Consider the following 12,072-nt stretch of genomic DNA (forward strand, 5'->3'; position numbering starts at 1 on the left):
AGCTTTAACTGGCAAATACAGCGCATCCTTATTGTGGTCAGAGGCGTAGTTGACAAAAAAGCAGGTACCTCCAGTGGGCAGTTTTGCTGACCCATCTTCCAGGAGGATGAGTGATGTTTCATCCCAGCCACTGTTCTCCCCTGGGAGTACCTCTTCTCTTTTGCTGAGAAAGTTGATTCTCCTCAGCTAGGTGCCAGGCTTCTAGACAGCAAAGATTACACGAGGTCAACCCTGCAGATGCTGTTCCTACAGAATAGCCTGGGCTATCTTTTCTGTCTTGCCAGCACAATCCACATTTAACACCCAAGTGTCCGATAACTGTATAACCCTGCAGACTGCAGTGACACCATCATCCAGAGCAGCCTATTTCAGAAACCTTTGAAGTTCCTGTTTGAATCATCGCTGGTGTATGAAACTTATTTCACTAATTCTTCAAAAGCGCCACCTGCAGAGGACTCAGTTGGACAGGTCTTCTCTGAGCCAGAGTGGCCACCTTCCTTGAGGATGTAACCTGAATGTAAAACTGAGATAATTTCAGCCACTTTCGTCTGAGAATTAGGTATCAAAATAGTGTTGTATTGAGTTATAAATGAGCTTTGCCAAGAATAGCCGTCATAGAAAAGTTGGCTTAAGCTCAGTGGAAGACCTCATGTTTCCCTGTCATTGCCTCTCTGCAACTTTGTTTCTAAAGTCTGACTTTTCTTTGGATATATTTAGACAGGAGGGAGGTAAACAAAATATTTAATCAGTTTATTTTCCTTTTTTTAAAACATAAACAGAGGGCATCACATAGAAAATAAGGAACACTGAAGGCTTTAAAAGTCTCAAAATTTTTGATCCAGATATTTATTGGGAATATGTGGTTTATCCAGTGAAGGTGAAGCTAAAGTCCTATTGCAGTTTAATTAAAAAAAAAGGTGAAATGGACTGAATTGAAAATCATGATTATGCATTTGCTTGCAGAGGCAAATAATCAAGAGAAAGCAAAAACTTTGGCGTGTAACTCTTGACGATGAAAATATTGTGTTAGTTGTGGAAATATTTGGCAGTTGTATTGGTTCTAATTGCTTAGGAAACTTGCAGGGAAAACAGTCACAATTTGATTTTGACTATTACACAAAGAAAAGTGGGTACAAGGAGAATAGGTTTCAAACTAAAAATAGAACTTAAAGACTATATGTAGTAGGTAAACAAAAGTTGTTTTAAACACGCAAGTAATTCAGGGCACGTAGGTCTAAAGAAAACTGTAAGTAGTAGAATTGCTGAGGGACAGTTTTGACAGACAAAACCACATTATCCTCAAGTGAATGTGGAACTAAATTCTGTCTTTGTGTTTGCTTCCTCCAGCTTAATGTCATTATGTATTTCAAAGTAAAGCACTTCAAAATAGGTTTCTCTTGAAGAACTGGGTTCAGTTTTGCTGCTGAGAAAGTATGTCATCACAGGCAGCATTACAGTGCTCCTAAAAGTCCGTATCTAACAGCTTGTCTGTTGTATTCCTCTTGCCATATATTAAAAACTGTATGTATATGAAGACCAACAAAATGTATGTCGGATTCTTAAAACATTTTTCTTGAATCCAGTATCATATTTAGCGTACAAAACTTTTAAGAACAGTGCTAGAAAGGGTGGAAGTGCTCATTAATTTTAATGAGCTTTTAGCTGGTTTTTTTTTTTAAGAGGCTGATGATCATTAATAAGTAATGCACCTGACTGCTAGTGTAGACAAAAGCAAAACAACAATTTAAGTTGATTTTGGACCACACAGCGTACAACACTTAAATGCGTTGTTGGCAATAACTACTTCTTTGGTCCTCCTCCTATCAAGTATGTGGTTTTATGTTTATGTATTCAAATGTATGTCATACGTTGCTTCATAGATGCAGGTTATAGCGTTAACTGTAGCGGGAGTCTGGCTATGGCGTGGTGTCTGTGTATGGCGCGGGGTAAAGGCGAGCCACTTGCATAGCAGTGAGGGGAACTGCCCTGGTGCTGGTGGTGTCACCGGATTCAGTCCGTTCTGGTAAGGAGATTGGAGATGACCAAATCATTGCAGGGCAGGTGTAGCTTAACATGTCTAAAACATGTTCTGTGTTTGAAAGAAGGCAATTATTTACTTTGGGATTTTTTTTTTTTCTTCTGCAGAGAAGAGAGTGAAAGTGTGCTGACACTGAAAGGTTTGACTCCGACAGGAATGCTGCCCAGTGGTGTGCTCTCTGGAGGAAAACAAACACTGCAAAGCGGTAAGAATGTTGGCCTATGTGTGTCATTAGGTGTAAAAGAAACACATCTGGTTTTCAGCTGCAGAACCCAGGAAAAGTAACCACAGTCTTCTGAGAGAAAAATAAAGGGCAGAATAAACCAGGCGGTTTGTTGTACTGGAGCATTTGTGAGCAGTTCATGTAAGGCCACTTCTCAAGACTTGCTACATACCACTGATTTTCAAAGAAAGAAGGGGGAAAAGAGTCCCTGAAAATCAACTGTTCAGAGTGGTAAATCAGCATTGCATGTGAAGTACACTCTTTCCACAGTTCACAGCATCTTTTGGGGTTTTTTTAAGAGCAGCCTTTGATTCATGGAGTACTGAAGGTTCAGCTTAGATAATGACACTCAAACTCTTATCTGATTTGTTCTTCCTTGTAGAGAATCACTAATGGAAAATAGCTCTAGAATTAGATTTTCTCTCCTAGCAATTCTAAGTGACAGCATGAGAACAATTTCGCTCTGATTTAAGCCCAAGTGAAGGGAGGCTCTTACAAATGCCGCATTTGCCTTGTACACAAACACAATACAGATTGTCAGTTCAGTTTTATACCAAGTGCTTCTTGTTACAGGAAATCTGTAAGTCTGTAGTAGGGCTGCCTTTGATGAAATATTCCTTTTGGAATAAGGAGCTGCAAAGTATTTAATTTACTACTGTACGCTCTACTTTTTTTCTGTATGTATTGCTGTAGAGTATATTGCAGGCACACAAGAATGTCTCTCGCTTATTGGGGTTCTGTTGGCAGTAGATGTAAGAAATAGAAATGCTTTATAACCTTAACACAGTTTCAGCCTCTTGTTCTCCTGTTTCCTTCCTGGAGCATTCTTTCTCTGTATTTTTCCCTTTACTGTCTCTTTTACCTACAAGATGCAGGTATACAGTGGTAAACCTTCTTTTCCCCTTTTTTTCCCTTCCCTTTTTTCTTTTTGATGACTCGTGTGTTACAGACATAGTAACGTTCTGCTTTGAAAATGCTGCAATATGATTCCACAGGGTGCCTTTCGTAATGGGTTTCTGGTCTTTACCTAGGCTTTTCCCTGTATAGTTGCTCTACATTTGTCAGAAAATTTGGCCCAAGGAAACTGCCATTGTTGCCCTGGCAAAATATTAGGAGTTTAAATGAATTTGAGAAAATTGCTAATGTTCTTGTTACAATGGCTAAAAGGAAAATCTCCTCATACTGCAGTATTCTGGCTTAGTAAAACATTACTATATACAAGCTTCTGCATTAGTTAACATGTAGTACCCCGTTCACCAAATAATCTGAAGTTTACATGGTTTCTGTTAAGCACACATTCATATTACCATATATATTAATAGAAAATATGAGCAGTCTGTTCTGTTGTGGAAGTATACATTTTAGTTGTCCTTTTTTTTCCTAATGTGTCAGTGCTGGTTTGGATCTGATTATGCATTTCAGTTTCTCATCCTAGTTGTCGTGTTTCCATTTCTTTTGAGTTCGCATTGGTTTCGTTCCTGGATTTTTGCCATCTCTCTTGCTCTGTAGCTTGAGGCATAGGCTTACCTTGGTGCATGTGGGTTAGTTCCCCTCACTTCCACATGCAGCAAGATAATAATATACATATTTAAGTACAGATCTCAATCCATATATAACATCCTAACTAAAAAAGAAAAAAAAGTCATTGGGTTTTGTGGAGGACGAAAAAAATTTTATGTAGGGGAAAATAAGAGAAAAGAGAGGAATTCTTAAAAGCCTGGCTTCTTAAGCTATTCTCCAAAGCAGTGAAGTTCTTGAAAATCAAAATTTCTTTTCAAATATTTGAGCTGTGCCATTGCGATATTGGATTGCACTTGCTGATTTGCATCAGCTTCTAAATGTCTGATAGTGGAAACAAACTCATGCTAAAGCTGATGGGTAGAATTGAAATGAAATGATGTCTTTAAGAACAATGAATGGTTTCAAAACAATGGTAACATGGTATTCCTAACACTGCAGCAGCCTCCAGATTACAAACGTTTCTCTCTCTGACCAGGCTTTTCAATTTTGGAGGTCTGACAGCTTTCAATCTTGTATCTATATTCAATGATTTAAATAAACTATTAGAAGAATGCTGTTTCCAGAGATTGGGTTGACAAAAAGGATGCTTACAGATGGAGAAGACTGGGCAAGATTGCAAGTAAAACTGTCTGAGCAAACTCTGTCCCATGCTGTGGGGAGATTTCTTTTAGTCAGGAAAGAGGAAAAAAATCGTTCTGAGAAGTTATGTATGTGGCTCTTGTGTGCTGGCAGCTAATACTTTTCAAGCTGACACTGTAAGTGGTACGAATTTTGTATGATGGCTTTATGCCATTTTTCATTCTCTTTCGACAGGGCAAATCAAACTGCTCTTATTCAAAGCTGGGAGAATTATACAATAACCTTTGCAGGTCAGATGTGCAATATGGAAGACATTTTCATTTTGTAGTTCTTTTGAGTCAAAACTATTCAAATGTGTCTTTAAAAACTTTTAGTTGGTGAAACTTCTGCTTCAAAACAAACTATAGCTTAATTCAATCTGCAACTTATCGTTTTTGTGCAAGCATTTCTCTGTGTGTCTGTTTTGCCAAAATCCAGCACTTGCAGTAACATTAGTGTTGTAGCTCCTTTGCTATTCACTGACTTGTTCTTAGAGTTAAAATCCTCTGCTCATTTTTCTCATTCGTTTTGCTACCCCTTTCTTCTCTTCAGCTACTGTTGAGGCTATTGAGGCTGATGAAGGTAAATTGGCCAGTCCCCTTTCTGTTGGTGCCACAACAGATAAGGGCTCTGCTGGGTGTATTCATTTTGCTGTAGCTTGCACAGATTGTGTGGGTGTTGGGCTAACAATTGTGGCTCGGTATTAACCAAAATGTAATTGCTTTAAAGGGGAAAATGTTTTTGGTTTTTGTATTTCTGTTGCTGCTGTTGCGTTATTTTTTCGTTCTGAAAGTGACAAAAATGTTGGAATTGCTGTATGTTGAACTAAGCACTGAGTAATGCCACAGGAGGAGATCAGGGGACTTGGATTTCACGGAACGTAACTCGGCAGCAGCTCGTAAATGCTCTGTGACACATAGCTCAAAAGCTGGGCACTGGAGGCTGGGTCTGGTCTCCACCTCAAACCATCCTCAGCAATCTCTGGTCAAGGAAAACGCACAGCTTTTATAAATATTCTCTCTTTTTCTTGGTTTCGGGTTTTTTTGCCTTTTTCTTTTTTGCCTCTGTTTGTTTTTTTTTCTTTTAGGTCACTAGTAAAAAATTTTTATTGGTCTTTTGTTACAGTTCAGCATGTTTCTGTTTCTTTTTAAAAGTAAAACAACATGAGACATTTGTCTGCAAGATGTCTGCTTCCTCTGGTAGTGGCAGTTTACACACTGGATATTTACATTAGAGCAACCATTAACACCAGCACCATTTTAGCTACATATATAAAGCGACTGGCTGCCTCAAAAGATATCTGAATATTTGGTATCAAAAACTATGGTGCTTTATTGACAGAACTCTAATTTAACCCTTAAGCAATTTTAAACGCTGTGGTTAAGACCTAGAGTAATCATGTATTGCAATGTAGATGCGCGATATTCATTCAGCATTACAAAGTTTTGGAAGAAGAATTTTCAGAATTCCCCTTTAAAACAAAATTCTTCAGTTGTATTTTGTTCTTGCCCCTCTCAAATTTTTTGTGGGTAGTTTTTTTAGTTAATTAAAAAAAAAAAAAATCTGATTGCTGTCTGTTGGTAAGATGTGCCCTTTTGGCCAGTTGAATTTGTTTTTGATTTTTGTAAAGCAGTGAATAAAATTACAGAACAAAGAAGTAAGAGAAAATACAACTGCTTTCTAAATAGCAGTGAGTAAGCTGCTATTTATGTTGGAATTAGCTATTCCTATCGGCAATCTCTAATCCGCAGTGTGCATTCTCGTTGACAGTTTGGCTGTTTTCTGTGATTTTCTGTGACTATGTGTTGTGTTTTAGTACACTCTCAATGTAAACTGCTAATATTCGTTGTCTGACCAGCAACTACAGCAGAGCACCTTCCTCGGTATTAGAGACAATAAAGTGTCTGCTTGAAACACCATCGATTGAACGTGCCCCCATTCCACCAGTCTGCACCTTTCAAGTTAATTCTTGATTTGCCATCCTCACTAGTTAGATACTGTAACCATAGTCTATGTAGATGAAGGTAACGATGGAGAAGATGGTTCATCCCTTCCCAGTTGTCCCTCTGCAGTTTGGTTCAGGGCCTGATGACACAACCGGGCCGTGCTGCTGGCAAGCTCCAGGACACAGCAAGCGTTTGAGCTTCAACACAGCCATCCATTAAACTATTGCTTTAAAGGATTGGCCTGGTGCTTGTTAGACATCTTCATTTTTGTGGCAGAAGATAAAGCCGGGGAGGGGGGAGGCTGGAACACCACAAAACAAAAAAACAACCACAACCTTGAAAAAAATCACTGTAGGGTCTGTTCTGTTTTCACTGCTCCATCCCTGCTCACTTGACTAATCACCATTATGTTGCTGTTGTTGTTTTTCTCAGTTGAAGTATAATACATGTTAAAACCCTTGCACTTCACAAAGTTCCAATATAACGTTTGGGAAACTGGCTAAGGAACTAAATCCTGAGGCAAATGGGTTCTATCCATTTTCACAGGAATGGTTGGCAAGAATATCAGCATGAAAACGCTTTTCTCACTCCCCCCAAAATGCCAGGAGTGGTAGATTGGTACCAGGGATGTTCTGGGGGTTTGGGTTTGTTCACTCTTTATTTTAACAGAAGTTACCTGCTGGTCCAGAATCAGGACTACGTATTGGAAGGAGAGCAGGAGTGCTTTGGGCTAAAGAGAAGATAAAGGGAGGGAAGGAATATTGAACCTGATCTTTGAAACTCCCCTGCCATTTTCTCCTCAGGGAGTTTGCAGTTTCCTGGTACTAACACACCGTTTCTGCTCTATGACATGTTAAGATAGAGGCATAGCAAAAGTGCCAGCTCTGGAAGTGCAGTGCATTGATTTGGTGCAGATAAGAGAAGGACACACAGGAGGCTATGACAAATTACCTACGGAGCTGTGACCTGCTGTTTGCCTACGGTGCTTTTTTCTCTTTTGCTTTAAATCTAAAGATCTTCAGCTCTTCAATTAAAGAGAGAAAAAGCTAAAATAAAAATCACACTCTACAAACACATTCCCCAGCCTCTGGCTGCCTTCTGAGGTCAGTGCGGCCTCATCAGTGTTGCTACTGAGGGCAGATCAGAAGTCCCCAGGTTCAGTTGGAACTTTGGTCCTTTGTCAGTGCGTTTCCAAAGTGAAATTGTATGAATGTGCCAAAGTGACGTTATCCCTGGTCTGTGTTGCACAGTGTTACCGCTGTTTGACTCAAGCTGCTCTCTAGAAGTCCAGGGATGTGTCGGGGAAGGTAACTGCCCCGAGCAATCAACAAGCAGCTCGGCTGTGTTGAGAACATAAGGCAACCTGTTGTAGGGTCGCCCCAGATCTCACATAGCTTTAACGTATATCCCGCTAATTGGCCTCACCATCTCATCACCATCTGTAACTGGCCAAAGCTTTTTCCTTTGGTCTTTGAAAGCCAAGTGGAAGTTTAGCCTGATTAAGGTTGTTATGACGAGGCACCATGTCTTTAAGGCTGTAAGTGATGACAACAAATGCCAACTCACCGGTTCACGGCTGTGCCCCAAGCATGGTTCCTGACTGCAAACTGTAGTTTCATGTCAGCTTCGTGGCGTTTTAAGCTGAACCTCAGTGGACAGCAAAATATTGGAAGTTGATCTTGTTGAAAAAAATAGTTGCATTGCAAGAGGTGGTGGTGGTGAACCTCCAGCTCTTTCTGAGTACGGTAAGAAGTCAGTCATGTTGTGAGATCTTCTCATTGCCGCCTTCGCAAAGAAGGACGTTTGCACTCATTGCTAAGCTGGGGGAAAAGCTGCCGAGAGTTTTACCTTGCTAATTTTACTTTTTAATAATCCTTTATTTAGCTATCAAAGGATTTTCACCCCAGCATAAGATCACTAGCTTCGAAGAGGCCAAAGGCTTAGATCGAATTAATGAGCGAATGCCTCCGCGCAGAGACGTGCCATCCGATAGCAACCTTAACTCCATCAACAAGGCAATCTCCACAGAGACTAATGGCACGGACAGCAACGGCAGTAATAGCAGCAATATCCAGTGACCACTGACTGGGAGGGGGGTTGAGCTGCAGGGCGCGATGGGGTTGCTGCACATCAGCAGTGGGATGTTCTTGCCTCTGATAATAGCTTACTTGCTCTGGGGGCCAGGTGTTGGATTCAGTTTACAAAAATCATCTACGAAGAGATCGTCAACTTTAATTTGGTGGGGGGGGTGGGGAAGAGACACCTCCTTTGGATATGCCTTTAAAATGCTTGTAGAAAAATGAAAGCTCATGCTGGTATATATTGCAAAGTTAGGGGAATGAACATGTTTTCCTACTGCATTGGGAACGTCTAGATATGTTGCTGAAAGGCCTTTTATTATGTTACTGGACATGAAAACTTTGTTTAATTTCTTACTAACTATTGTACGTTTACAGTTGCAGCACTAAACATGGACAACATCGAAACATTTTTAACAAAATGTACAAACTAAATAAGGACTATTTATTGATAATGTTTTGCTACTCTTGTCAGACAATGGCTATGAAATAAATTAGGCAGTCTTTAAAAATATAGAGAAAAAAAAAGAAAAAAAAAGAATGTTGGAAATTTGTTTAAAATGCCAAAAAAAAAGAAAGAGAGAGAGAGTGAGAGAGCGAGCGAGAGCGACAGTTTAATTTTGTACAGATTATGCTTACCTCAGGTTTCTTTAGTGTGCTTCAATGCCCTTCTTTAAATATAACACTTATCTTACTAATTTGGCAGCAATTATCCTTTTCTTTGTTTAAAAAAAAAAACTGGAATAATTGTAACATTTATCTTTTTTTGCTGTTTATATTTAGGGGGGTTTGGTTTGGGGGGTTTTCTGGGTTTTTTTGGTAAATCAAGTCTTGGTTGTGGCTTGCTGAATTTAAATATTTATGAGTGGTGCATTTTTAAGTATAGTGAACAAGACACCATATTAAGTGCAGTGAAAAGCATCTATATTCTGTAAAAATCTGCCTATGCATGTTTTTTAAAAAAAAATGGCTGTATAGGCCTGTATGGGACTGTAATGCGCTTAGTGGTCTGACTTATACTGGAAATGTATGTATACTGGCGTACTTTATATTCTCTAAAAAAAATGCTTAATGCCTTTGAAATTTTGTAATCAAAAAAAGCTTTGAAAAATCTAAGGGGAGAGTATTCTTAAAGTTTTTAACATAAGCTTGTCAGTGCACATATAGATGGGTAGCATGTTTAGCAAACCTTGTGAAATTTAAATAAGTTTGTAGTTACATGTGAAATTCTAAATGCATGATAACTGTTAATGTCATAATGGTTTAGTCATTTTGTTCTGTTCTGTCATGTGCCACAAAATGTGTGATTTTTTCACTTTTTTCCCTTTGTATATCAGTTACGGGTTTCAACTGGTTCATTCTAAAAAAGAAAAAGAAACAAAACAAAACAGTCCATTGATATTTTTTAACAATTGTATAAGTGCCCAAGTAATTCACTACAGCCTACAGCCTTGCCTTTGTAATTTGACTTCGAAATGTTGGCAATCAAAGCATGCACTTGTAACAATGAAAGAAGCATTTTATATTACTACTCAATAAAAATGTGCATGAACTTCAGCGCTCTTCCCTTTCTTGCTGGCTCAGTCACAGAAGCGCACGCGCGTGGGTGCTGGTTGCTCTCTTTTGCTTTGGCCAGGAGAAGACTGTCGGTGTAAGAGAAGAATGACTCGTTTCACGATTCAAGGTCAGTTCTTTATTAAGAAAAAAATTTGTTTATTACCCAGCCTTTTTAGGGTACTGAACATCTGCGGATTTCCCCCACGTTCTGGTTAGAGTTGGGTTTTCACTGAAATGAGTAGGCTGTATCCCACAAGCAGAGTGCAGAAGAAAACACGTGCCGTTGGTGTGCTCTGCTCCCCCATCTGGAGTGTTCGAGGAGGTCAGTTGGTATCATTTACAATGTTCCATTAAGGAAGAAAAAAAAAATTCAGCAACTTCAGATTTCCAGTGTTCTCTCTTTTAGTCAGAAGTGAACTGTCAAGGCTCTGCCTTGCTCTCATTTTCTCCCGAAGTGTGCTTACCATCCTTCCACAGTCCATCGTCCTGTGAAGAGCTGATGGACGATGCCACATGGTGCCATGTTGTGCGTATTGCGTTAGTCCTTTTTCAGGCAGCATTATTAAACGTTGGCTTGGAGCCTGCTTTCTTATGTGTTTTTCCCACTTTAGCTCTTGTTAATTTTAGCAAAATGTGACAGGTGGCAAAAGTAGAGAGAATTCGTAATATACGGGACTAGGAGACTGGATCAATTTTAGATTAAAATGTTTATTTCAGATTGTACAGAAAGATAGCACAGGGGAGAGACACGCAGAGTCTGACTCTTCATCTGATCAGTGAAGCTGTTCACCTGTTGAACGAGCATGGTCTCTGCGAAGAGTAACAGTGAAAGTTGGAGTGACCGCTTTACTTGCCAGTTGGGTCCTGCGCGCGTGCTAGCTCAGCAGCCGCCGGTTGCTTCAGGTAAGTCCTTCTGGAGAGATGCCTGCGCTAGTGCTCAGCAGGCACTTTGTGCAACGTAGAGCGATTCTGTTGGGCAGCGCAGCGTGCGCTCTCTGCTTTCATATAAGTTGGGCCCTGGCAGCTGCCCAAACCGATTTAACACCAAGAAAGGGGTTTTTCCTCTCAGCAGTGACAGGGTGGCATAGACCTCTCGATTGCTAGACTTAACCCAAAAGATCTGTGCTATGGATCAGTGGTGGGTTTGCAGATGCCTGCTGTGATTGCCGAAGAGCTTATGGGTGTAATCCGAACTGAGTAATGCACTGGGAGATGTACAAAGTCTGTCTGGTCAGTAAGGAGATTTTTGAATTTTTTGTATCTTAGAAGAATGAAAATTGCCCTGAGCGTGCAAAATAGCAGTGTCCCGTGTGTCCAGGTAAGATGGCCTGGCACTTTTTTGGAGCGAGCCCCACCGTACTACTATGAGGCAGGTTCTGGATTGGCTCTGAGGGGTAGCCTAGGCTATAATCAGATTTTCCTAAAAGCATAAAAAAAAACATTTCCTGAGGTGATCTCTTTCCAGGGCATGCCATCGCTTCCAGCTGTCCTTCCTTTTTCCTGCTGCGGAAGGAGCGGTAGATGAATCTGAAGAAAAGCTCTGGTGCCACTGAAGGCTGAGTTTTGGATTTCGTGGCCTTACTCGGTGACGTACCATGCACTGGAGTATGTCTCCTGGTACAGGTTTCTTCCTTCTTATCAAATATGCTACTTCAATGCCAAAAATATCATCGATGCCTACATCAGGATTTACTGTATTTTTTTTTTTAACCACCTTATTCCCGCTGTGTGACATGGTATATTGGATACATCTACTGTACTTTGTGCACTGTCGTAATTTTCCTTTTCAACAGCTATTAAACACGAAGTGTATTAGCTCTTAGCATACGTTTTCTGAAGAAGGCAACATTCAAGTTTTGTCCAGTGTTTCCCCCAAAACTGCCGTAGGTTTAACGCTGCTTAAGCTTGTGCTGGAATTGCCAGCTGTCAGGCACAAATACAACTGCTTTCAGCATTTTCCTGGGCCCCCTTTTTTTATTGCCAGAGGAGGATCGTCTGGGGCCTCTGGAGGTGTTCAGGTATGATTTGGCTTTCTCCTGAGAACCTAGCCAGCAAAACTGAGGTTAGAAAGCAGGGCTAAAAACAGGCACC

General features: G+C 40.3%; 1 protein-coding gene across 4 annotated transcripts in view; it reads left to right on the forward strand.

The window, feature by feature from the left end:
- The window catches only part of PPP3CA (protein phosphatase 3 catalytic subunit alpha), a 199,829-nt gene extending 189,848 nt beyond the window's left edge, over positions 1 to 9,981 (forward strand). For 2 of the 4 annotated variants that reach the window (XM_075421450.1, XM_075421451.1), the window contains 3 exons: positions 2,146 to 2,243; positions 4,953 to 4,982; positions 8,231 to 9,981. In XM_075421450.1, coding sequence (XP_075277565.1) covers positions 2,146 to 2,243; positions 4,953 to 4,982; positions 8,231 to 8,424 — 322 coding nt within the window. In that variant the 3' untranslated portion in view covers positions 8,425 to 9,981. The remainder of the gene's footprint in view (positions 1 to 2,145; positions 2,244 to 4,952; positions 4,983 to 8,230) is intronic. The other 2 variants (XM_075421452.1, XM_075421453.1) reach the window with 1 other exon arrangement.
- The last annotated feature ends 2,091 nt before the right edge of the window (positions 9,982 to 12,072 follow it).

This window comes from Opisthocomus hoazin, chromosome 5 (genome assembly GCF_030867145.1).
Source record: "Opisthocomus hoazin isolate bOpiHoa1 chromosome 5, bOpiHoa1.hap1, whole genome shotgun sequence".
NCBI classification, from domain to species: Eukaryota; Metazoa; Chordata; class Aves; order Opisthocomiformes; family Opisthocomidae; genus Opisthocomus; species Opisthocomus hoazin.